The sequence below is a fragment of the Cryptomeria japonica genome, chromosome 6 (assembly GCF_030272615.1).
Source record: "Cryptomeria japonica chromosome 6, Sugi_1.0, whole genome shotgun sequence".
Taxonomy (NCBI): domain Eukaryota; kingdom Viridiplantae; phylum Streptophyta; class Pinopsida; order Cupressales; family Cupressaceae; genus Cryptomeria; species Cryptomeria japonica.
The window spans coordinates 81,524,782-81,551,614 of NC_081410.1; the positions used below are offsets into that span (position 1 = coordinate 81,524,782).

Genomic DNA, 26,833 nt, shown 5'->3' on the forward strand with positions numbered 1-26,833 from the left:
GTAGAATAATTTCCTACACAGATCTTGAGAGGAGGGTAATGCAAAACTTTTATAGATCTTTACAACAGATATAGAAATTTAACAAAAATAAACATAAATAGCATGCATACCACAACACGATGATTTATGTGAGCAAAACCCTTCCAGGAGAAAAACTTCACACTCTAAAGGCGCCCAATATATTATTCAAAAATCAAGAACAAATTACAATATACTTGCAAAGCAATCTCCTCATAGGAGTATCACCAACAAAGATTTAGAGGCAACTCGACATCTATTAGACTCTTAGAATACATCATAATATATAACTGTAATATAATGCCCTCATAAAATAGGGTTGTCTTCTAGCGCAAACAAAGCACACAAAATATCGACTACTATATCTATGACTTGATGATAAACATCGATGATTCATAATGATAAATTATATATAAATTTTTGTTTTGGGGGTATTGTTGGGCTAGAAACCCCCACATGTGCACATTGCCCTCGACCCCTAGCTAGTTAGGGGATCAGAGCCTGGAAGGGGGGTACCCCCCACACCCTCGGTTATCAACACTACCTTTTTTTATTATTGCAAGGTTGAGACACCATTTTCCTAAAATTAATATGTTGTTAATGTCTTGCTTTTCTGCTTAAACTGTCTTCAACTTGTTTTGTTATAAGATCGACACTCTTATTTTGTTGCTTCGAATGTAAAAAAAAATAACTCAAATGACATAAATATTATTACAAACTATATCTTATAAAATTTAATTACACAATTCTAAGACCTAAATTAAACACATGCAGACACTGAGACAATATATAACCATCAATACCTCACAATTTAATATTGTTTAATGGATACTAAAACCTAAAAAATAGGACCTTTATATGTATGCTATTTGATGATGGGTCATATCAATTTAATCTTAACAAATCAGAGTGTCTATCAATATATGTTAAATTATTTTTAAAACTAGTTGGTACTCTTTAATGGATAGTGAAACCTAAGAAATAGTCTTTGTATCTATGCTATTTGATGACAGGTCATATCAATTTAATCTTAACAAATCCAGGTATCAATATATTTTGAAATTATTCTTAAATGTAGTTGGTGTTTGTGTGACTTTTTCTCCTTTAAAGGAGGAGGTGGTTCACTAACTAGGCTATGGTGGCTTTGCCCAAAGGGTTGATGCCTAAATAACTTTGTGGTCAACCCTCACAAAAGAATTGGTTAAGAACTTTGCAACTTGAAAAACCTAAGGGCTTAGGCTAGGATCTCATGGAGGGGGGCTTCCTAAAAATTTTAGTGGGTGTTTCAGATTTTTTAGGATCATTTTAATTTTGATGGTAACATGAATTTTGTAGTGTAGTTTAAGCTCCAAAATTTATGGAAGTTGATGGTCTCATGAATTTTATTATTTAGTATATTCAATTCAACAAAGTAAGTAAATATAAAATAATAAATAAACTAATTGATAAAAATTGAAAATATCTAGATGATTGACAAGTGGCAAAAAACCTAAGTTGGTGGAACAATTTTCAACCCCACACCTTTTTCACCCACTCAAATCTATAGTCCTAAAAAGTAAAGATTACTATTCTTTAGGAAAAGATTCCAATTAATCCTTTTGCAATTTGTTTTTGCTTCATGAAACCCCCTTCTCTTTGAAAGTAGACCTTGAAGGCCCCTCATGAAACTCCAACCTTAGCCCCCATATCACTAACTCCAAGTTCTCTAGCTAGAACTCAATTTTTTAATATTTTAAAAATAATTTTATGTAAATCTTTTCATTTCAATTATAATGATTTGAATTATTTATTAACCTTTAAATTGGACTATCCATCCTTGAGTGAAAAAACAAATTACTTGACCTTAACTCAAATCATACAAATATTATATACAATCTATATCTTATAAAATCTAATTTTTAAGAAGATGCTATATGTAATCAATTCTAATACCTAAATTAAACACATGTACACAAGGAGACAATCTATAACCATCAATACCTCACAATTTAATACTCATTATGGACATTGAAACCTAAAAAAAAGCCATTATATTTATGCTATTTGATGATGGGTCATGTCAATTTAATCTTAACTAATCAAAGTGGCTATCAGCATATTCTAAAATTGTTTTTAAGTGTAGTTGTTGTTTGTGTGACTTTTCCTCTTTAAAAAAAATATATATACTGAATTATTAAAATTTAAAAATAGTGATGGCTACCAACTAGTGGACTTTTTTTATCGATCTGATTTCCTTAAATATATATAATCCCAAAGACATTTTGCCACCCACTCCCCGATGGAATCAAACGAATAGGAAGAATTTCCATTATCTGCGATCTAAATACAGTAATTATCTAAGAAAATCATGCTTAGTCGTTGAGCACCGTCTTCGAAGCGCGTTTGGTTGTCCCGACGCGCTCATAATAAACGAAAAACCAGCTCAATTCGGGCCAAAAAAACAAAAAAATTGATGGATTTCACTGTTTTTTGGCGGAGCCCATCGTCGATCGAAACAAAATTTCAGATAACAAATTACCGTTACTGGCGGAACGATTTTAAATGGTAGTCAAACAGAACATTATACTTTCAATGTGGCACGTAAAAACATCCAAGTTCCAGCTACTTTTGAGCTGACAACCCGGAAATACGACCCAAATAATTGATCCAGAGTTAGATAAATGCTGACGGGTCACGGGCATCTTCTGAACCAGCATTAAATCGTTCACGAGACCCAACTCGGTAATTAAATCCAGACCTTTGCCTGTTTCGGTATCGAGGAATCCATGAATCCTATTTCACTTGCTCTTAGGTTGTACTAACGTCATATCTGCACATGTTGTGTTGGATTGATTGTTCCCAGAATATATTATAGCCCGAATTTGCATGTGTGCGGGATCCTCTGGAATTGTGTAATCAGGAGCGGGACCCATGGTGTTACAAGCCCTTTCTTTAACGGCTAGCTTCTTGCATTGAAATACCCCTCTTTAGACCCTGTCTTTGCAGTGCTCGGACAGGACAAGCTCCAAGAGTTGTAGGATCAGAGGACTGTCTGTTACTGCTGTACAAGAGGTATGTGTTATCTGTGCCATTGGCTTCACTGCATTCAGTTTTGTTAATGGGTGGTTAACGATATATACAATGTATATATGCAATGTGGCTGTAGATGCATTTCAGAAATGGTAGATCTCTGCTTGCTCTTAACGGGTGGTTAACAATATATGCAATGTGGTTACAGATGCATTTCAGAAATACCAGATCTGTGCTTGCTCTCAATGGGTTGTTAAGAATATATACGATGTATATATATCTTAAGGGAATGCTGTGATAGTTGTGGTCTTTTAGATGTTGGTGGACGTAGGATTGGGGGTAATATGGTGACATCACCAGAAGCATACATCAGTTTTACAGTTTTTATAGTATTCAAAAGATTCTTTCTGAAATCAAGTGTAAATGTTGTGAATCAAGTTTCCAATCACATTCATTGTCCTCTTTCTTATGATGAATCAATGAATGTGATTGAAATACAATTCGAAAACATATGCATGGTAGATTCCAGAGACCATCTTTAAGATAAAAAATTTCTGATACTGTAATTTTGTGTGTAGTTTGAGGCTTGCTTATGAACAGCGTTGCATCTTTTAAGCTAGTTTCCTGCTTTTGATTGGACCTAGATAACACTTCTGGTTGCATTTGTGCCCCCATTAGCCTTCTTCAATGGCATTTTAATCATTGATGCGTTGACGCATTGAAGTTGAAACCAGAGGAGTCTGAAAAATCTATAATAGAGATTTTGATAGTATTCAAAAGATTGCTTCAGATCATACTTAATAATCCATGATCACTCTCCACTTTCTGATGATGGATCAATTAATGTGATCCGAAATGTTAATTTTCTGTTTTATTTGAAGGTTACTTATTTACAGACATTGCATCCTTTGAGATAGTGCGCTGCTCGATTGACCTAAACACGTCTGGTCTTATTTGAGCCCCCATTTTGTATGCAGGCATTTTAACTAGAGATGGAAAATGCATTGCATCTTTAAAGCTAGTGCTCTGCTTGATTGGACCTAGAATCACTTCTGGTTGCATATTGCATTTTTTAAGCTAGTGCCCTGCTTGAACGGACCTAAAACCACTTCTGTTTGCATTTGAGACCCCATTTTTTATGTAGCCATTTTAACTATTGATGAAAGGCGTTGAATCTTTTAAGTTAGCGCCCTGCTTGATTGGATCTAAAACCACTTATGTTCGCATTTGAGCCCCCATTTTGTATGCAGGCATTTTAACTATTGATGCATTGAAGCTGAAACCAAAGGAACCTGAAAAACCCACAATGGAAATCTTGATTTTATTCTGTGTTGTTAAAGCCCTTTCCTTATATGTGCAAGACTTAATTGATTTTGGTCTGTGGTGGATACAGGGAGACAAAAAATGGGGCCCAAACAGAGAAGCAACATGATTTATTTCTTATGTTTACTATTATGGGTAGGCATTGCGCACTGTGCTACCAACACATCTGCTCCCACCACGGCTCCCACCACCGCCCCTGCGGCGCCATCACCGTCCAAATTAGCACCAGTGGCAGCGGCGCCCGCCGCCTCTGTTCCAGTAACAGCGCCCGTCTCCACCCCATCCAAAGCTGCTCCTGCAAAGGCCCCTGCTTTGGCACCAGTGGCATCGCCGACAAAAGCTCCTCCATTGACAGCCCCTGCAACTTCTCCGCCTGCAGAATCCCCTGCAACGCCTTCACCGGAATCTGCACCAGTCGCATCTCCAGTGGAATCTCCCCCACCGACTTCAGTTCCTCCAGAGGCCTCTCCACCCACAGAAGTTCCTCCAGTCTCTTCACCGCCCAAGAAGGCCCCTGCGCCATCACCGCACAAGAAGGCGCCTGCGCCATCACCGCACAAGAAGGCCCCTGCACCTCCTCCCAAAAAGGGCAAAACACCAAAGGGGAAAAAGAAATCGCCTGCACCTGCCCCGAGTCCCGTTGCACTGGGTCCCCCTGCCCCTCCATTGGCTCCACAGCCTTCTTCCTCAAGCGATTCATTTGCGCCTGCAACCGCACCTTCAACTGATTCATCGGTAACTTACTCTTTCTTCTCATTCATCTTACTACCCATTTTTTCAAATGATTTCATGATCTCGACTGAGGTTTTCTGTTGGAATTTACCCCATTTTTAATGCTTGGTCTCGACTGAGGCTTTCTGTTGGAACTTACCCCATTTTTAATGCTTTCATGATCTCGACTGAGGTTTTCTACTGGAATTTTTACCCCATTTTTAATATTTTTAATGCTTTCATGATCTCGACTGAGGTTTTCTGTTGGAATTGCAGAAGGGAGAAATGAAGACCTTCGGAGCAGGGGCCATTCTGGCAAATCTCGTGCTTGGATTTTACCTTATTTTCCTCGTGTAGATGCAGCTTTGTTAAGCGCTGATTATTTGAAGTTTTATTTTAGATGTAGCTGTATGGAATTCCATTGAATTCTTTTGTTCGCACGTTGATTCTCTCATAATTATTGTTATTCGTTTTATTGGATTACTCCCGTCCTTTCAATAAAAAAGGGAACATTTTTTTCTTCTTCTGGGGCGTAATGAACGACTCAAAATAAAAGTCTTTATTTAGTTTTTCAATGTCAGAACTGGAAAGATAATAAAATATATTTTTTATTAAAAGAGATTTTTAATTTGCTTAGTTTGTTTGTTTTATAGGTGTTTTCTATTTTTTTAAAACATATTTTTAACTTAGTTAATGTGTTTTTATTATTATTATTTTACATTGTTGTTTTCAATTCAACTCCTAACATGATTCTCAAGCTCCATCACCCTTCTAGTTTATTCAATCGCAATAAAATAATTTTTATATACATGCAATCTGATCTAGAAATTGCTATAACAATATAAAAGGTGCATGATAGTTTTGGAATGAAAGTTCATATATTATTTCGCTTGGTGAGTAACAATTTGTTAAAAAAAACTCATTAACTCATATATTATTTCACTTTGCTATGTTCCCAATAAATGATGAAAACAATTGTCATCATCAAAATAGATTAACAAGCATAGGCTAGATAATATGTTCCATCCATAGAATCTATTAATGGTTACTTTCAAAATTAACTATAACATTAAAAAAATTCACTCTAACATAAACTTTAAAAGTAATCTTGATTCATAAATTATTATTCTCCAACAACATAGTCCAAATAGAAATAATTGAAACCCCAACATTAAACTCTTCGTGCTTACTAGCATGTGGTACATCCATAGTCATAATCCATTCCCTTCTTAATGTAATATTCAACATTTTCATTATTTTGCCAAAGGAAGCTACCAATTAGCTAAGCATGTATATTAGTGGTGTAGCAAGTGTGGGTGCCATAATCACTTTGAGGCATGAGATAGAGACACAAACTATATACCATTGTTAAACATGGTGTAGCAAGTGTGGGTGTCTTAAAGTTTTAAATATAACCTTTGACTCTACTTTTCTAGCAAGAATGAAGTTGAAATGAATAAAATAATCTGTAAAAAACAATTGTTGGTTGTTTACAAGGAGAGAAGATCAAAAAGGTTGTATTCAAGGTTTTTACTTCATTTTGTATTAGACCTCAAGTAACTCTAAATACAAAGTTTGGGCTTCAACTCTATTAGCAAGTGTATTTCAATGAAAGAGAATTTATAAATGTATGTCATCATTGTTGTTTCTTTGTATACCTCTAGTTACACTTGGTTTTGACCTATCTATTGTTTTCGATTAGTTGATCAATATATATGTTGTAAATCCTTTGTAAAGATTCCACAAAGTATATTTTCATCACAATAAAAATGTGTTTATTTCTTCATGGATTATGGAAGTATGGTTTATCTTTAGAAGTATGATATCTTGGTGTTGGATTTTCCATTCAATAGAGCCCAACTTATGTATTCAAAAGTATAAAACTTGGTACTTGCTATATTCATTCTTATTATGTTGTATCTCTTTTGGATTGCATATATGCTCATTTTATTGGTTTTCAAACTCAAATATACCACACCATTTGGTTCAAGGCACCAATTTATAATCTACAACTTCTATCACACTAATATACTTAATATTTTTTTCCTAAACATATGATAATTCATGTTAGATTCAAGATAAATCATTCCACTAACATTGCAAGAGCACCACACCTCATAAATGAATACCACAAGAATGTTTAAAATAAAATAATGTTGTACTTGGCTATGCAATACTATTTATCTTGCAAGTGTGTATGGGTATTGGGTAGTTCCTTGTCCTTAAACATCCTAAAGAATAAACAACTCACATATCTTAAGTTACAAGCATAACTTACATTTCTACTTAAAAGTGGTTTTGAGACAAACTAACATTAGGGCTTAGTGACAACTATATGAGTTTCATAGTGTAGTAGATCATGCTCCATTTATTTAAAGTGGCTCCATATTGTTATCTCTCTTCACCAATCTCATGTTCAAACTCAAGGATTAACCCCTTCATCTGGTAGAGCCTAAAGAATAAAAGAAGGCATGCCCTCTCTTATGTATTAGTACATTGTTTCCATTATTAAGATCATAAGTCCAAATGCTAACTTTCCTCAACCATATTTTTTGATGTGGCCTTTAGGATTTATGGAGTTAGAACTCTAACCACAAAAAAATATAACCTTCTTCAACAATATATCATTTTATATCCAAGAGATTCCAAACACCTTAATATTAATAGAAAAATTATTCTAGAGATAGAGTGTCAAATTGTAAAGAGGAGCAACTAAATACTAGAAAGAAATATCAAAATTCAATTGAAAAGACCCTCAAAAGGATTGAATATGGTTGAAGATACCACCAAGTTTGAATTAAGTAATAACCTATATTTCACAATCTCTTAGACATATTTCATAATTCAAAGACATCTAAAGTAGAAATCCAAAATCACACCTAAGATCAAAGATTAAGACAAACTAAATCAATTGATTTGATAATATACAACCTCAAGTCATATAAATGTCAAGTCATACATACTAAAATTTGGTTATAGCTTCATCTAGATTGAGAATATGTGTGTGTGTGTGTGTGTACATATGTAGTGTCATAAGTTGTACTCCTTTAATTATGGAGTCCAGTTTCACACTCTCCTAGCATTCATTTTAGTGTTCCTCACTCTATGCATTATAGGACCTATTCTAGCATTTAATTAATGTTTAACTCAAGAATATGAGTCCTTTCTCTTTTTTTTAAATCTCATCACACTCTTATTTGGGCCCTTGTTTTAAATCTCATCACTTTATTATTTTAATTCATTATAAGTCCTACCCCATTTCAAATTTCAAAACATCTTTTCCCTCACTTAAATATTATAAATTTTCATATAAATTATAGTTGTGGAATCAAGATCTTGTTATCTCATGACCCTAAAAATTTGGGCCTATTTTGTCGGGGCACTAGCAATCAACACATAGTGTCTAATGCATTTTGGCCAAAATTTTGGGAGGATGTGATGTTGGTCTTCTCATTTCCAAGTCTATTTTTAATGCAAAAAATGATTATTTTAAGTTGGCCTTTTGTCAATTTAAAGTTAGAATCTCATATACAAGCAAGTTACCTTTCTCATTTGTGACATCAATCAATGATGCGAATTGTCTTTGTGATGTGAAAGACTTGCCCAATGTAAAGTTTCAAATCTTCAAATTTATGGATAAATTAACAGCATCAAGTCTTCATTCAATTTTAATCATCATGATGGAAGCTTCAAGGGATGTTGGAGGATGATAGGGAGTCACCAATTGATAATGGTCTTATGCCTCTCCTTAAAGGGGTTGGGTATGATTTCAAGTTCTCACATTTCTACCATTAAGATTCAAATATAAGATTTATAATTCAAGTTACGTGATTCATGCAATCTTGAGTTAAATTACGTTTCACATTTGATCATTTCATTTAGGGTTTACTAGAAGACACTTGAATAGGACTCTAGCTTACATTTTATGCATCTTAAAATTTTGGTTCAGAGCACACATACTATTTTTAGATTCAACTTGGCTATTTGTGGAGGTGGGAACCACAACCACACCTTCTCTCTATTTTCCAAGTTCAGTTATAGTTTTTTGTTGGAGACTAAAGATAGGATATTTCTCAAGACCCAAAGACAAAGATCTACTATGAATTTGATTAGAACACACCTAGATTAGGAAACCTAGTGCCTCTATCCACCAAGACTAGGGTGTCTAGCATCATAGTCCTCCTAGTTCAAACTCAAATTTGATAGGAAGAAGGTGTAGACTCTCAAAATTATAGATCCAATTTCAGTGCTCGATGATTCACTAATCAAGACCAAGGTGTCTAGCGATAGTGTCCACCTAGTTTCAGCTTTGTTTTCAAACACGGGTGCATTTCTAAGTTTTTGTTTCATTTCTATATACTTTCTATAGTTTTTATTTCTATATAAAATAGTTTAATCAATTTATATGTTTATTTAAGCATACTTAGGATCTAGTTAGTTTACATTATAAATAAAACAAACAATCTTTCAAATAAGTAAAGGAATAAAGCCCAAGGGATTTCTTAACTCTATTTGGACAAGAGTTAGTCTTGGAAAACAACCAAGTTAGTGGTTCATATTCCAATGTTTAGCCAAAAGAGGGTTTGGTCCTAGTTGAGTTGATAGCTAGTTCATCCCTTTTTTTGCCCTAAATATTTTGGTGGACTCGACGTCCTTTCATCATTTCCTAATTTATATGTTCAATTCTCTTTCATTTCAAAGCAATAAAAAAGAAAAAATCTTGTTTTCCATGCATTATCTACACGTTTAGATTACATTTATATTTTACGTGCTTTGTTTCATTAGATCATTTCATTTCATTTGAATAGTTAGAGAAAGTGATTCTTTCCTTAAATTAGAAAACAAAAACAAAAAAAATCCCTCTTGGAGAAAGGTTTTCAACCATGTTGGATCTCTTTTTTTACAAAATGTTGCCTTTAATGAGCTGTTTAGTAGTGATGACTTTGATATTTTGGATAAAGCCCTTGATGACTTCATCTCTATTGAGTCTTCTTCTATGACTTCTAAAATGTCCTTTTGCCAAAAAATATCAACATGATACATGTGATTTCTTATAAACATGAACTTGAAAAGCCAAAATTTGTTGTTCATGATCTTCGTTTTGGTGTCCCTCAACCTCAAAATAAACCAACGATTGTTGTTAAAGGTGGTATAACTCCTATAAATTCCTTCAACTGTGTAAAAAAGATCACTCAAAGCGATACAATAAATCAACAAAGTTACAATACAGTTGCTCACACATATACAAGAAACAATAAACAACCTAGTCCTATGCAAGTTGTTCCTTCTTCTCTTATTTCTCAACCAGTGCTTCCTCTTGCACCTCATATTCCTCAACATATTGGAAAATAACATGATAGTGTTGAACAACTTTGTGATACTCCCGCTAACATATCCCTCTGGGAGCTAATTCAAAACTCACCCACATACCATTGAATGCTACATGAAGCCTTAAAGAAGATAGACATTCAACCTCCTATGAGAACTAATGATGTGACTTCTTTGTTGGAATGTATGCATGCAACTAAAGATGACATTTTTTTCTCTCAACCAGAGTCAGCTCTTGTAAAAATTCAAAACTAATATGATCTTTTACATGAGAATCAACCAAGGCCCTCACACAATCAAATAAATCAACAATGCTTATCATGAGCTCCCAAAAAGTAAAGTAACAATGATCCTCAAACAAGAAGATATACTACCACAGTCAATCAAGAATTCAATCAAATATCACCAATCAAAGTACCCCAAATCCAATCATTTCATGCCAGAGTCCCTAAACATAAGGAACATCCATGACACCATGACCACCTCCACTGACACAAGCATCTAACTACTAACGTGTCCAGCCTGTAAGCATCACATGTCAACACCATAAGTCCTCCATCATGATTTACTTGGTAACAACATCTCTCCTCCTCAACATGACAACAAAATCAACAAACTAAGTGAATAAACCAAGACACCAATCTAAATATGCATCAACAATGAAAGGTCTATGGGCATAGACAATCCACATACAAGCCATAAATGCAACATGTAAGTATAGACTGCCTACAACATTACACAACTTGTAGACCCAACAATACAAAATACAAATCCAAATAAAATACTGATAACCGTGTCAACATGAGAGTAATCTGAGATACAAAACTGAGTATACAATGACATAAACTCCAAATCTCCAAGATTAATCATGCCATAAAATCATAATGTCACCATAGTAAAATGAACCCATAAATAGCACATAATAAAATATTAATAAATAAATTATATCAAATTAGCTCAAAACCTAATCCATTGTGTAATGCTCTGAATAAGATTTTTATTGACTATTTGAAGTTCAAAATCTAACTCCATTTGCTCAAGTCAAGACCTCTCAAAGCCATAAATGTACCCATGACTTCTAGTTAACATCTCACTTTCCAAACAATAAAATATGATAAAATCAACCACACCATTGCGTAGTACTCTGATTCACCTTTCCAATGACCATAAAAGTAAAAAAATTAACATCATATGCCTGATTTATGCTCTGTTGAATGAAAACTTCCAATTAGACTTGCATAAACCATTCCAAGATGGACCTTACTTTATATTTTTATTTCAATTTTCATTTTTTTAAATTTTTCACATTTATGGGAGCCAACCATTCTTCTAAATATGGTTTAATTATATTGAAGACTTTAAAAGTGGGGTGGTTTTAAAAAAAATATAGTCTTAAGTTTTTTATAACTTTCAAACTTTATTAAATTTACAGGCTTTGAAGGGTGGTTTTAAATTTTAAAAAGACCTTTTGATATTGGATCAGTATAGACTACATGCATTGTACAAAAATGGAGAGGTGGGTATGGGGTTTACAAACCTCAATCCCCAAAATCTTAATTTAAAAAAAAAATTCACATCTCCCTTGACCATAATAAATGTTTTTTGTTTGTTTAACTTTTTAGAATTTGTAGGAAATGAATACACTCTAGGCCATTTGATCCGCTCCCGAGACTAGGGCATTGAGAGTGACCTACTCTCAATAGCTTCTACTCTCACAAATCATGGACTATAGATCTTCACCTAATTAGCATGTACCTATTTTTGTAGGTGCACTATATGTTCTTGCACAATAGAAAAGACAAAAAATGTTGGGTGGAAAGAGATTTGCCTCAGTGAAACCCTAATTTTGGAATCAACCTTAAAATTGAATTGAATTAAACATGAAAGGAAATTGTGTTGATATCTACTAGAGGCTAGATACGAAAATAAAAGTATCTTGTACCTTGATAATGCAAATTCTTCTTTGAAGATGAGCACAAATGTTGATGCAATAACATGATTCCATGTAAAAGACCTAAAAGGACATCACAAAAGACATGTTTGCATGAAGGTTGTTGAAGGTTACCACAATGAAGAATATGGTGGGATGAAATGCCTTGAATGCTTGAATGCCTTATCTTTCATATATTCATGCTCTACCCAAAATGAGGGAGGATATCTTACTTATATACCTCTCCCAAACATTTCAGGGTGCAAAACTTAGAGTAGGCCGACACAAGAAAATATTTCTTGCTCAACCTAGCTGATCATGCCATGGTGACATGATCCCAGGAGTGAGGTACCCTAGGTTCCTTGCTCCCCAAAATGTGGCCTCAAATTGGTACTTAAGGAAAAACGAGAAGGAGAAGTTAGAATGACATATGGAATTGAGCTGTGATGAATGGGACCGGAGGTGGGAGGCCATACATGCCAATATAGGGCCTAACTAAACAATAAATTACATAGGGATGAAATTTATGACACTACTCTCAGATGGTGAATAGAAACCAGACAAAAACAAAGAACACGAGCTTGAATCACAGGTCAAAAGCCCCTTTTTACCATTCTTAGTGTAGCCTATTTGGCTAGCGCCAAATTTAGCACTAGCCAAATAACCTTCATTGAGATTTTATAGCCTTTGATAAATTAGGAAAAAAGATAGAGATGGATAAGAAAGAGAGAGAGAGAGAGAGAGAGAGAGAGAGAGAGAGAGAGAGAGAGAGAGAGAGAGAGAGAGAGAGAGAGAGAGAGAGAGAGAGAGAGAGAGAGAGAGAGAGAGAGAGAGAGAGAGAGAGAGATTTGGAGAGAATAAAAGTGAATAGTGAGAGAAAAACATAAACACAAGACCCTCACCCATATACCTTTTACCCTCAATCAAAAACTCTAAACTCGATATGGATACTCTAAAACCTCAACTATAGGTCCAATGCTCTAAAATTTGTAACCAATACTCTTAATCATATACTCTATACTCTATACTCTAACCCTATACCCTATACCCTATACTTGATAGCCTCAACCATAAAACTTAAACCATTTAAATCTTATACCAATACCCTAGACCCTATAACCCCATATGCCAAACCTTCAAACCTCTACCAATATCGTAGACCCTATAACCCCATATGCTAAACCCTTAACCCTATACCTTGTACCTCAACCATTTAGATAAACTATATACCCTATTCCCTCAACCATATAAACATTGTACCCTATACCTAAACCATATAAAGGGACAAACTTGAACAAAAATAGACCTAGATAAATAAAGGGAGTGATATATTTAGAGAGAGGAGGGAGAAAGAAGAGAGAGAGAGAGAGAGAGAGAGAGAGAGAGAGAGAGAGAGAGAGAGAGAGAGAGAGAGAGAGAGAGAGAGAGAGAGAGAGAGAGAGAGAGAGAGAGAGAGAGATGGGATTAAGGAGGAAGTGGGGAGAGAGGGTGTTGTAAAGCATGGGGGGAAGATAACTAGACAAGGGGAGGAGGGTGAAGATGAGAGAAAAAACAACAAAAAGAGATATAAAGGAGTAAGAAGAGATGGAGGGAGAGTTACACATGGAGGGAGTGAGAGACCTAGGGAGAGAGGACATATAGGGGAAGAGAGGTGAGAGACCTAGAGGGGAGAGACAAATGAAGTGGGGGTTTAAGGAGGGTGGTGGAGATAGAGATGGAGAGGGGAAGAAATAGAGGGAGAGACTTAGAGAGGGGAGGGAGTGATGAAGAAAGTGAGGGAGAGACCTAGAGAGGTAAATAGATGGGGGTAAAAATGGAGGGGAGATAGAGAGGGATATGTGAATAAAGGGAATGAGAGATCTAGACAGGGGAGGGGAAAGAAGAGGGGGGATATAAGAACAGAAAGAGGGGTAATAGGGGATGGAGAGAATAAAAGAAAGAGTAAGAGACCTAGATAAGGAGGGTAGACAGAGGTGAGGGGAGAGAGAGATGTGAGATGGATAGAGGGGGATAGAGAGAGGTGGGTAATAAGACATGGATGAAGATCTATAGAGATGGAGATAGAGGGAGGGAGCTATGATAATTGAGAGAGGGGAGCGAGAGATAAAATTAAAGAGGAAAGAACAAAGAGAAAGAGTGCCAAGGAGGGAGGGAGGGAGAGGTAGGTAGATAGTGAGTTATTGGAGACCTAGAGAGTGTAAAGGTAGATAGGTGAGGGAGAGAGAGTTCACAAAGAAAAAAAGAGGGGAAAATAGGCAGGGAGAGAAGTAGAGAAGGAGATAAATAAATAGGGAGAGAGATATAGATGTGAGATACTTAGAGCCTAGAGAGGGAGGGGTGAGATGCATAGGAGGTAGAGATAGAGATGAGATAGATAGAGAAGGGGAGATAGATAGGTAATGAGATATGTAGAGATAGGTAGCAAGGTAAAGAGGGAGAGAGATACCTACAGATGGGGAGACAGAGGGTGGGAAGAATAGGTAGTGATAAAGAGAATCGAGAGAAACAATGTGAGAGGGAGGAAGGGGTAGAGATGGGGCTAAGGAGAGAATGTGAGGTAGAGAGGTTGGGAGAGAGAGGTTGAGTTTGAGTTGAGTTCCAAACATTCATTTAAAGTGAGAAAGAAAGTGAGAATGAGAGATAATTTTTTAATACTAAACATTTGGCTAGTGCCATATTTTGCGCTCGCTAAATGCAAATAATGCACTCTTCACATTTGGCTAGCACCAAATTTGGTGCTAGCCAAATGTGAAAAGTGCATTATTTGCATTTAGCGAGTTCCAAATAGGATGTGTGGCATACTTGGCATGCACCAAATTGTTTGCATTGGGAAACATCGACCCCATGGGTTGGATTTGCCTTCAGTGCCCAACCCAAAGGTTTGAATGACCATTTTAGGCTAGAGATGTGCTTTTATCATAAAATTAAATTTTGTTTTACATATTTTTGGCCGTGCCATCCATCAGGTTTGCATGCGTTTCAATGCAACTAAAAAAAATACCATAATATTGTTAAGCTCTCTCTTAGCTATCTAACCATATAACGTGTTTCACATTTTGATTTTGTTAAGGATTTCATCTTTAATTTCTTTTTTTAGTGTGTCTATTTTTGGTCAAAAACCAACAAGTGTTATTTTAGGTATAGTTTTTTACATGTTCATCAAATTTCAAAACAACTTACAATTTTGGAAACTAGAATCAATTCTACATAGATTGATTTTTTTTTTTTAAAATGATTATTTTTCAATGATTCTAGGTGTCAAATTTGTGTTTTTCAAGATGTGCCCACTTCAAAAATTAATAAAAAATTATATACTAATTAAAAAATTAGTCCAAAAATTTGGGATAAACTAAAAGTTAGTTAGTTTCTCACCAAAATGATTTTTAAAATTCTAAAAAAAAAAGTTAACATTTTAGGGGGGCTAACACTGATGCTATTTATGTATTTTGCATAAAAACATGACCACTTTCTATGGTCCCCCTTTTTGAAACCCTTAATTTTCACCATTTTCAAAGAAATTTTTTTGTAGTTTATAAAGTAGACTTGGAGCACTTCGACTATTGTTCTTGTCGCATCTTCAAATTTGGAGTGTAACTATGTTCAATTTATTGCCAAAGTTTAGACTTTGCTAATTTCAAAAGAAAAAGTGCAAACTTAAGACCCCCTTTTGGTACCATATCTTGGTGCACATACCCTCTTTAGAACACTTATCTTTCTTAGAAGACTTTAAATGTGCTTCTATTAAAATATCCATTAGGAGCACATTCTCATTATGAAGAACATCTCTAAAACCATCATCCCCTTCAAAAGGGGAGAAATAAAAAACATATATAAAGGAGAAGGAAGATCTTCTTCCTTATCCAAAAAAATTGACATTCGTCTCTTCCACACAAACCTGAGCCCCAATACCCAGATCTGGGCTATCTTAGAGATAGATTTCCAAAAGAAGATCCTCCTCCTCACTCCAAGAGCATGAACAAGGATCAACAAGTTCCTCTACTTTGCCAATATCCTTAGCGAAGACCCCACTATAGGCAATCTCAAAGAGACACAAAACCTTTTCCCTTAGCTAAATATTTTGAAATCCCCACACAAGGGTCCAAACCCATAGTAGATCATCCTCACCATTTATCTATTGGAGATTAGGGTTCCAACTCCTTGATTTACCTTCTACTACACTTGTGAGTGTATCCTCAACATTTTTACTATTGTTACAATGTTAATGTTTCTTCTATTTTTAATCTGGATATTTGTGGTTTGAATGTTTGATCTATAGTTTTCACATCATGTAAAAATATTGAAAAAAATAATAAAATATGTTGCACACTAAAATTAATTGATTTATTTGAATAGAGTACTTTGCATAGCTTATTTCTACTCCTCAAAAGAATTTTAGCTAGATTATATATATAGAACACTAGCTTTTGACATTTCATGTTGTATTAGAAATCATGCACACCTGATTTCAGGAGCTATATTTCTAGTATATTTGAAACTATTATTATGCAAAACTGTAAGTAAAGAACATTTACATTAAATATTTTCTTATAATAACAGAGTCATATTAATGTTGTCTTTTTCGCATTCATTGTTTCCAATCTATTAAGTTTAATCATAAGCTTTTTATTTATTATATTTGAATTAATATGTTGCTAATATTAAATATATTTTTGTACTAAATCATACTCTATCCAACTTAATAATACTCTCCATAATAAAATCTTAAATTCTGGAACCAATATATTTTTTTTCAAAAAATCTATTTGAAAAAACATAAATATTTATACAAAACTCACAATGAATTTTCTAATGCATCATAATATGGTCAAATTTAAATTAAATTAATTTTTTAATATACTCACACCCTCTTGTTATTAAGAAAGTCACATCATAAAAATATCTAAAAATAACATTAAAAAATTAAATAGAATGATTAATTTACAGGGAAAAAAAAAGAAGTAATAGTTTTACTTTTGTTTCAATGAGCTATATATGTATCCAGGCTGTATTTCACATCTAACCTTCGTATTTATACTTTATTTTAATTTTTAAAATTACTCTATAAATCTATGAAGTGTTTACAATAATTAAAAATATGAAATTCCAGCACCACCCTACACACATATTCGTCCATATGGCCCACGCACTTGTTGGAGGTGAGTAAGATGCTTCCACTTCATTAGTTGATAAGTCAATTAATGGTTTTTTAGATGCCACAGTCTTCCACCATCCGCAATCTTCAAAGTTTGATGAACAGATAACAGTAAAGAAAAACTAATTATAAAATCCTTCTCGTATTATTTTAAACTCTCCTGCTTATAATAATGTCCAGGATACAAAACGAATATCAATGGAACTGCATATGCACGAAGCTGCCAGATTGATTGCATGTTTATGCAGAAAACCCGATTTTATTAATTTGCTTGTATTTCAATTCTATCCTTGCAAAATTCCTCAACATTGTGTAAATTCAAAGCCACAGCATGACAAATGAAGGAAACAAGACGCTCGCCACCAAACTTACTGTGAAGCTTTTCATTCCACCATTCTGCAATAAAAAAACAAAAAAATCAAAAGAGCGAGTTGAGATCGACAGTATTGTTAATTTGATTCAAGATAAAAATAGTTACCCGTGAAGGCGATGGTGCTGGAGAGAAATCGTCGGCTGAAGGTGGTTGTCGAGCAAGCGGAGGTGGCGGCGGGCTCAGTGGTGGAGGAGGCGGGTGATGGTGGTGGTGGTGGTGGTGGTGGTGATGGTGGTGGTGGTGGTGTTTCTTATGTGAAGGTGATGGTGCAGGAGCAGGAGCAGGAGGAGGAGGCTTTAGTGGTGCTGGTGCTGGTGCCGGTGCCGGTGCTTTCGGAGGAGGCGCCGGAGCCGGAGGCGCTACGGGTGGCGCCACTGGCGTAGGAACAGGAGGAGGGATAGCTGGGGGTACGGCTGGTGGTGTGGAGACAGGTGGAGCGGCGATGGGTGGGGGACTAGATGGGCTTATAGTGGGAGGAGATGAAATTGGTGGTGTTGCAGGTGTGGCTTTGGGTGGCGGTTGGGTGGGGGCCACCACAGGTGTTGTAGCCACTGGCGGCACGGGTGGTGATGAGGGTGGTTTAGGGGCGACGACTGGTGCTGCTGGTGGTGTTGGTGGCGCCGGCGTGGTTGTTGGGGGCTTTGTGGTGGTGGGTGGTTGTGGTGTGGTGGTAGTGGGAGGGGCTGGTGTGGTGGTGGGTGGCTGTGGGGTGGTGGTAGTGGGAGGAGCTGGCGTGGTGGGAGGGGTAGGCGTGGTAGTAGTGGGAGGGGCTGGTGTGGTAGTGGTGGGAGAGGTAGGCGTGGTGGTGGTGGTGGGAGGGGCTGGTGTGGTGGTGGTGGGAGGGGTAGGCGTGGTGGTAGATGTTGGGGGCAAAGAAGTTGAGGATGCTAGCACCTCTGCTACCTTTGTTTCTACTGTGGCACCAAGTAAGAATGAAACAAGGCATAAATATATCCATTTTCTACAAATACTTCTCAGCCCCATTTTCCAGTCTGCATCCATAACAATAGCTTTGATAAAACATCCATAGATTTGGTTTCATAAACTTTATGGGAAGACAGTAGAAACATACCTGCAACTGAGGACATTGCAACTGGGGTTTCTCAGTCCTCCATGAGATTTGCTGGCCTAAGATTGAAATAGATGAGCAAAGAGATCTCCTGTTGAGGGGTAATATTGTGGTTTGTGTGCTGTGGCTCAGCTTTTGCTCGGAGGATGCCATCTTGGTTGTGATGTTAGCTTCTTACCTTCCGAAGATACCAGGGCAATAAGACAGTGATGAGTTGATAAAAAAGGTGTTTGTTTTTGTTTTGGCATTACTTTCATAATGCTAATTTTGCACTTGCTTTTGAGTAAAGCGATGGTTGGTCTATCTGCGCAGAGATGTTGCACCTAATTCATGGATTCCCACGAGTTGCTTGAATCGAAAGGAGGTGGTGCAGTGGAGTGTTTACTAAGTGAGTAGAGCTCAGTACCAAACGCAAGTTCATATTCATGCATAGATTGTGAGATTAGAAATCATGATTATCCGCTCTGCGTAAAAATTATTCTGACTGGTTCGAATTTACAATTTGTATTTAATTTAGTAAACAGGCAAAGGGTCAATGTATATTAACCATAAACATAAGTTTCTTCAGTTTCATGATTGTTTAGTAAGTAATGTTTTTGAAATAATTATTTATTTATTTGTTAGATGAATATGTACTAGGGGACTGTTTTCTTTTATAAAAAAGTACAGAAAAAATTATAGAATTGATCTTTGAATTATATCAAAATTTCATATCAATTCATCTACAAGATTTATAAATAATATATTTCATTTTAATAAAACAATTTTTCTAAATATAATAGATTCAACCAACAACTACATAGTATATAACCAAAATGTTGTAGAAACTTACAAAGAGCTTCATAATTACCAATGTTTTATAGCAATATAAGTAATGTGTATTTTTTAACAATACCAATGCACTATTCATACTCCTTGAGCTATTGATTAACATGGGGATCATCCACTCTAATCTAGTTTCTCACTCTAACTCATGGACTTTTCAAAAAATCCATAACCTTTTTGGCCTTGCATCCAAGTCATTCTAGAGGAGCCATTGGATGAGGAAGAACCACCATCCATATGAAGATTTAAATCTAGAGCTTTGATCAATAGTAAATCATTTAAACTACTTAATACATGTTTATTTTTACTAATGTTTCATATAAGGAGAAAGCCAAATTAGGTTTGAACACTTTCATAAGTCTCAAATTTGAAATTACACCTAAGAATACCATCTAATAGCCATTATTGATTAGGTAAATAATTTTTTCTCATCAAGAGTAATCCTTGATCCCCATGTTGCTACACTATGAAAAGTGAGATATCATTAATTTGCATATTCAATTGGCTCATATTAAGATCACCTTCTTATATAATCTAAGATCTCCCTTGTCTAGATATAAATTTGATGTGCTCCGCATCCTCATTTATCATATCTAATAATGTGTGGTAGTAAACTATGGTTTAAGTTTGAAGTATGAATTTAGCTCTTCACATTTCAAATTATCACACTAACTTTCCTTTCTTGGATCACCTCAAAGGAAAAGTTGGTAGTAATTTGTAGTATACTTAGCTTCTTTATAATCACATTGTTTTATTATGAAAAGATTTAATGTGTTAACATACAACTAAATTTTTTAACAAATTATTGTTAATTTTCTAAATTTTAATATGTTTTGGATTAAGGCAAAAACAGGATTTGAAGGGGCCCGAAACCCTTTACAAAAACAATTCTAAAAGACTTAGAATCAGAGCGTTAGAAATATCCAAAACAAAAACAGGCTGCAAAAGATAGGACAATACAAAGTGCAACCAAGAAAAGAGCAAGCGCCCAAATGGGAAGACAAAGGATCAACAAAGAACCAATAGACAAAAAACACAAAACACACAGAAAGACAACACAATCACATGAGGCTCTTGAGGGTCTTAGCAACCTCAACCTCCAACATGCTCATCTTGTCAGTAGTCATCCTAATCTCTTTATAATCCTCGCTCTGAATCACTGCTTTCTTCTTCATGTTGCCCAGGGTCCTCTTGCAAGGGGCCTTGATCATCCTGGATTTTCTCATTGTCATCACCAATATTAATCAGAATTTTCTCCTGTTGCCCTCTATCAAGATTGTTTGCCATTGCATTCATGGCATATGTCGTCTATTTGACAATCTTGTGGCTATTGGTCATAATTGTTTTGAGGGTGGCTTGAATTTTATTATAGTTTTCATCCACTTGGGTGAGCCTATCCTCAAATCTTTTTTGCATTTGATCAATACCCTCCATCTCTCTATTGATGCAGTCTACCACAAATTTCTTCTCATCTTCCGTCCAATGCCCTTTATCTTTCTTATTATCCTGAACAGTAACAACAGGGATAGCATCCATCTTGCTGCCCAAAGCCCTTTGGTTGATTCTGACCTCCTTTAGCTCATGAAAGAGCCATTTGAACAAGCTAAAAGTGTCAATGGCATGGTCCCTAGCCATTCCCATAATATTTTCATAATAATCCCTCTTATCACTCAGTTCCACACTCTTTGCATGGAGATCCTTGGTTGCATTTTGTCTAGGCGGCGAAGGGGGTGACGAAAGGGGTTTGTCAATGTTCTGGCTATCAGGATTAATGCCATCCTCAAAACCACCTGTAGAGCCCTCAGAGTTAGCATTGTTGCCACTAGACACAGGGGAATCCTTGCCAAATAAGGTGGACGAAGAAGACACAACCAATTGCTTCCATACCTTCTTATCCTTACCCACAAAAGATTTGGCCTTCGGGGAGATAACAGGTTTGGATTTTTAATGAGGGGGGGGGGGGGGGGAGTCTGTCTCAGAGTCCAAATTGGACTCCTCACCACCCGACTCCTCTGCACAAGTATCATCCTCAGAAGAAGTAGGGATATAATGAGATGGGGTAGGGAGGGCACAAAAATGGGAATCAATAAGTACCAAAAGCTCTTCACGGAGGATAGGGAACTTAACAGGGTTCTTTTTATGGTCCCTAAAATTATCCCTCATGGTAGACATATGATAGAAAGGAAGGGACACCTTGACATGATAACATAAATGATTCAAAAGCACAAAATGATGACCATAAACCCTAGTAAACTTACCATCAAGGGTGAAGTATTACATAATTACCTTAAGAAGTTTCACCCATAACTCCTTAATAACAGAAGTAGCTCGCCGTTTTTTTTATCATTTTGGCCCTCTCCTCTTCATTTTTGGGGAAGTTCAGCACCGCCTCCTTTGAGTAGTTTTTGTCCCTATAGAATTTCATCCCATCAGTCGAAAGGCTAGTGACCTGAGCAATCAAATTCTCATCAATAAGAACCTTGCACCCATGCAGAGTAATGGTGCCATCTTTCCAGTGCTTCTCAAAATAGGCAGTCACATCCTTATTTCTCCCCTTAACCTCTCAATGTATGGGGTAACACCTCCTTTCTCCAGGATCCTCCAAATTTTCTTATCCTTCTTAAGCTGCACACAACTTAGAGGTTCAATTCTCTTCCTCACCCCACCCATTCTTTTCTTCACTCTGTAACTAAAAAAACTCACAGCTTTCAAACAAGGAAAGAAAGCCCAAAAAAATACGATATCTACACACAAAGCATGCGAGTTAACTCCCCCCTAATGACACCATCCATTATAAACACACACCTTATGTGGAAAGGTACCAGTCTTTCTAGAGACATATCTTGTAATAATGGCAAGAGTACTCATGAAATTAGCTACCTCAATTTATGTCATATAAGCTAAGCGCTACCTTCTCTAGGCTCGGGAACAACAAACCTAAGCGCGTATGCGGTGAATTCAAATTTTAGAACTGCGTATGCGCTGCTTGTTTTTCCATGTTTTTTTGGGTGGTGTCTACTTTTCTGACCACCATCTTTGTGCACATACCCAGCAAGAAAATCTCAATATCCAATATATCCTCATTGGTCGAGCTCAATTGACTAATACTTCTCACTCCCTTATTAGCTAGGTAATCAAGTACAAAGTTGGATTCCCTAAAAACATGGGATATGATACATTGATCAAAAGTATTAATGATTTACCTAGCCTTTAAATTAATCCAAACTCTGACATTCCAAGAGGGATTTGAAGTACCTTTAAGATAATTAATAATGTTTTTAGAATCACCTTCCACCCACACATACTTACAATTATTTTTCCTGGCTAGGTTGTTTTAATATGTTATTTGTAGAGTATATTTATAATATCCATTAAATTGCCTTTAATTTACATTTCTTAGATCAAATTGATGATAATTTTGAAGTCCAAGAACCAATACCTAATCTTCATCCTATTTGTTTGTTCCCTCTTTGATATTTATTAATGTGATAGAAATGATTTTTTTTATCTAAATAACTTATTATACATCCAACCCTAGATTGCCACTAATTCCCTCTCAATGATCCATCAAAGTTCAATAAGACATATGAAAAATTAAAATAAGTGGAGATATGTCACTTCTATCACATGAAGAAATAAATTTGTTAACTTTTTAGCTAATTATGAATATAGCTTTCTAATATTTTTACGTTAAAAAGCTATACCATGTCAACTTGATATGGGCTAGCTAAACCCACAAATGAGGATTAATCTTCGTAATTAGAGGGTAACAACATAGGGTTCTGAAAATATTAAACTGGGAGAGGTCCAAACCCTGCATAACCACAACAAAAGGCGACAAAACCAAGGATTCACGAGGAGTGAGAACCCATAAACAAAAACCTGATGCTAAAACAAACCCAACAGAAACCATAAACACTAACAAACCTAGAAACTAAAACCAGACACCCGACACAACAAGAAAACAAAAAGAAACACTCTCCCATTCAAAGCATGAACCAATGTCTTATTGGTTGGGAGAGAACTCCAACTTCCTATCCAAAGAGATATCTTTGCCTATTTCGAGCACAAAGAGTTTTTTAGAGGAATCTTTCCTAGAGGAAATAACTAGGGAGACTTGGGTAACAATATAGATTTTTGTCACCCTTTTGAACAAATTTTTAAGAAATTCAATTTTAAGCATTTTTAAATAAAAAATATTTCAAGCTAAAAAAGTGTTATAGCTAATTTTTTTTAATCAAAACAGATCTAGCTGAACAATTCCTAGACAGAAGTGTTCCCTAGACATGCATGTGGCATCACTTTGATGTAAATTATAAACAATAGAAATATTTAAATAAAATTAATTTTTCTATCACTTCTACTCATGTATATCAAATTTATTTTCATTATAAAAATACTCTATTAAATCTTGACGTGTAATTTTTGAAAATATAAATTTCATTTTATTTTAATTAACATTATCATTTTTAAAAAAAATTAATCACATAAGCCACTAACCCCAAAAGTTGAGGTTAGATCAATTCATATAATTTTTTTTTGGTAAAAATTATTAAAAAAAACTAAAAAAATCACCACATAATGGGAGATAATCTTGGTTGAGTTGAAATACTTCCTTTTTTTTATTTTTTCATAAATAGTCATCAAAAACATTTATTCGGCATCAAAGTGTTACATGTTTTAGGACATGCAAGTTAAACATTTATTAAAATATATTTATCAAAATAATTTCCTTTTCTTAGTGAGTAAAATTTAGAGTTAGCAATATGGAAAGAAAATAAAGGCATCTTTTTTGGCTACAAATAACTTGAGATCCCATCAACCTCACTTGATCAAATTTTTATTAGCAATTAAATAGTAATGATAGTTTTATAAATAAATTATACCAAAATATATTTTTTTTAGTTATAATATATACTAGAATATCCCAATTTGTTTGGTTAATATTATTTCAAAATTTGAAAGTGGTGTTGTAAATTGTATCCCTTACAATTCCGCACTTAGTTTGGACCCACTTTACTGGTTGTACCTAATGTATCTGATTCATGTCTAATTATGCTATGTTTTGGGATTGTTTTCAATAACTTGGTGCATTCACCTATTCATGAGCTTTGTTCTAGATCAAATTACTAGGACTGGGGGACTTAGTGCCCCTATCTTGGACTAGGGTGCTCATCACTGCTTTCCAAACAGTTTGGCCCAAAATTTTGAATATTAAATGTCGGATTTGAAAGTAGTGGGAAATTAACCTATGATGTCAACCTTCCACAAAAATTAAATTTGAAAAGGTGTAAGTTTCATATAATACAACTACCTCTCTTGTTTCAAACATTTTCGATCAAGAACCAACACAGTTGAGAATTCAATCAACCATAAGAAATTCAATTGAAAATAAATTTGTAATTAAGGAGTCAAGCATTCAAGAATAGATAATTTTTTCAACAACCACTATCAATCGTAATATATTTCTCCATGATGAAGGCTTACATTAACATATTTCAAGCAACATCAAGCCTAGGGTTTCATATCTAAGGTATATTATTTCAATTCAAACATTTTAATTATTATTCTAGCCTCTATATAATCTAAGGATAATCTATCCTTTTCATCAATAATTGTTGTAGTGGAGGTGGGAACACCAACATAGGCTTTGACTTATGCAAGCCCCTATACAAAATGACCATTTCCCCCCCATTTTTGTGTGTGAAAGTTCATAGCTGATCACATATAAAAAGTGTCTAGAGAAGACAATGACAAATAGTCTCAAACTTCAAATAGGTATTAACACTTGGACTGGGGTACCCAAAACACTTTTCTAACATTGTTTAGCCAAATTTTGGGTGAAGAGATCTAGAGAGCCTTCAAATTTGAAATCTAGAAATTTTTGTTGACAACAAACATCTTAGACCAAGGCACCCAACACACTAGTCTAACATTTCCAGCTCTAAAATGTATCTACAAGTTCCTTTTTGCATCCTCTTTCCAGAACGGTGCTACTATATTGATTTTTAGTAGAATTCATTTTATTATTATTTCTAAAAGTTATCAATTTTATATCATTAAATTTAGATCTTGCATATCCAATTCCAAACACAACCAATAATAAAAAAATGGAAAAATCGATTAGTGTTCAACTCTCCTTGTAAGATTGACATTGAACCTTGTTCATTGTTTCCCAATGATCTTGTGTGGACAATTGAGATCTTAGTTTGCATAAATAAGCTAGGATATCATTTTCCACCATTTCATTTTGGTGAACCTGGCTTGTCTTATACTCGCATAATTTATGATTTGGATTTTCAAATTTAAGTTATTTTCATTAAAAAATTAAGATTTAGAGGCACTCAATTTTAAGTTTATTACTTGTTTTCTTGCATTCATTAATTAATCCCAATATTGATATATCATGCTTCTTAATTAAGTGGTTAATTGATCATAATATTGCTACATCACATAGTTTAATCAATTCGTTAATCAATTACATCATTAGGTCATAGATATGATGGTTGATATTTCGTGTACTTTGTTTATCCTAGAAGGCAATCCTATATTATAAGGGCATTGTATTATGACTATGAGATGTGATGTATTCAAATATTCTGATAGTTGTTGAGTTGTCTCTATATCTCTATTGTTGATACTCCTATAAGAATCTTTCTCTACAAGTATATTGTAATATCCTCTTGATTTTTATATTGTGCAGATTTTGGAGTGTGGGGTTTTTCTTTTGAAAGGTTTTTCCCAATGTAAATCATTGTGTTGTGGTGTGCTTGTTATTTATGTTTAATCTTATTAAGTCGTTGTAATTGTTGTAAAGATCTATACAAAATTTTGCATTACCTTACTCTCAAGGTTAGTGTAGGAAGTTGTTTCACTACTTAAATTCCTTACATTTATACCTCCTCTCTATCTCTAGGGTTGGACCTTTTTCATCACAATTTATTTTATGCCCAACTTAGTGGGAACAATTCTTGTCCCTTGTTCTAGTCGACCTTATTTAAATTTTGAGATGTTGAGGATGGTCTATTTTTGAATTCATTTCATTTGCAAAGCATGTGGATTAATCTAGATTATCGTAGATGCGAGTGTGAAGCA

At 35.1% G+C, this 26,833-nt stretch overlaps 2 protein-coding genes across 2 annotated transcripts; one reads left to right on the plus strand and one right to left on the minus strand.

The window, feature by feature from the left end:
• The first annotated feature begins 2,744 nt into the window (after window positions 1-2,744).
• Window positions 2,745-5,585, plus strand: LOC131072864 (arabinogalactan protein 1). Its single transcript, XM_058009149.2, has 3 exons — window positions 2,745-3,069; window positions 4,421-5,085; window positions 5,338-5,585. Exons 2-3 carry the CDS (start codon window positions 4,432-4,434, stop codon window positions 5,416-5,418), a joined length of 735 nt encoding a protein of 244 aa, XP_057865132.2. The 5' UTR covers window positions 2,745-3,069; window positions 4,421-4,431; the 3' UTR covers window positions 5,419-5,585.
• Window positions 5,586-17,594: 12,009 nt separating this feature from the next.
• Window positions 17,595-19,070, minus strand: LOC131072863 (lysine-rich arabinogalactan protein 19). The gene is made up of 3 exons (XM_058009147.2): window positions 18,917-19,070; window positions 17,950-18,836; window positions 17,595-17,867 (listed from the first exon to the last, which is right to left on the minus strand). The coding sequence occupies exons 1-3, from the start codon at window positions 18,930-18,932 to the stop codon at window positions 17,790-17,792; spliced, it is 981 nt and encodes a 326-aa protein (XP_057865130.2). The 5' UTR covers window positions 18,933-19,070; the 3' UTR covers window positions 17,595-17,789.
• Between the last annotated feature and the right edge of the window lie 7,763 nt (window positions 19,071-26,833).

Excerpts from the sequence above, each read along its gene's own strand:
- LOC131072864 (XM_058009149.2), top strand. The coding sequence starts at position 4,432 with ATGGGGCCCAAACAGAGAAGCAACATGATTTATTTCTTATGTTTACTA. Across the intron at positions 5,086-5,337 it reads CACCTTCAACTGATTCATCG|AAGGGAGAAATGAAGACCTT; the intron begins GTAACTTACTCT and ends TTGGAATTGCAG.
- LOC131072863 (XM_058009147.2), bottom strand. Across the intron at positions 17,868-17,949 it reads CAGCACCATCGCCTTCACGG|AATGGTGGAATGAAAAGCTT; the intron begins GTAACTATTTTT and ends TTTTTATTGCAG.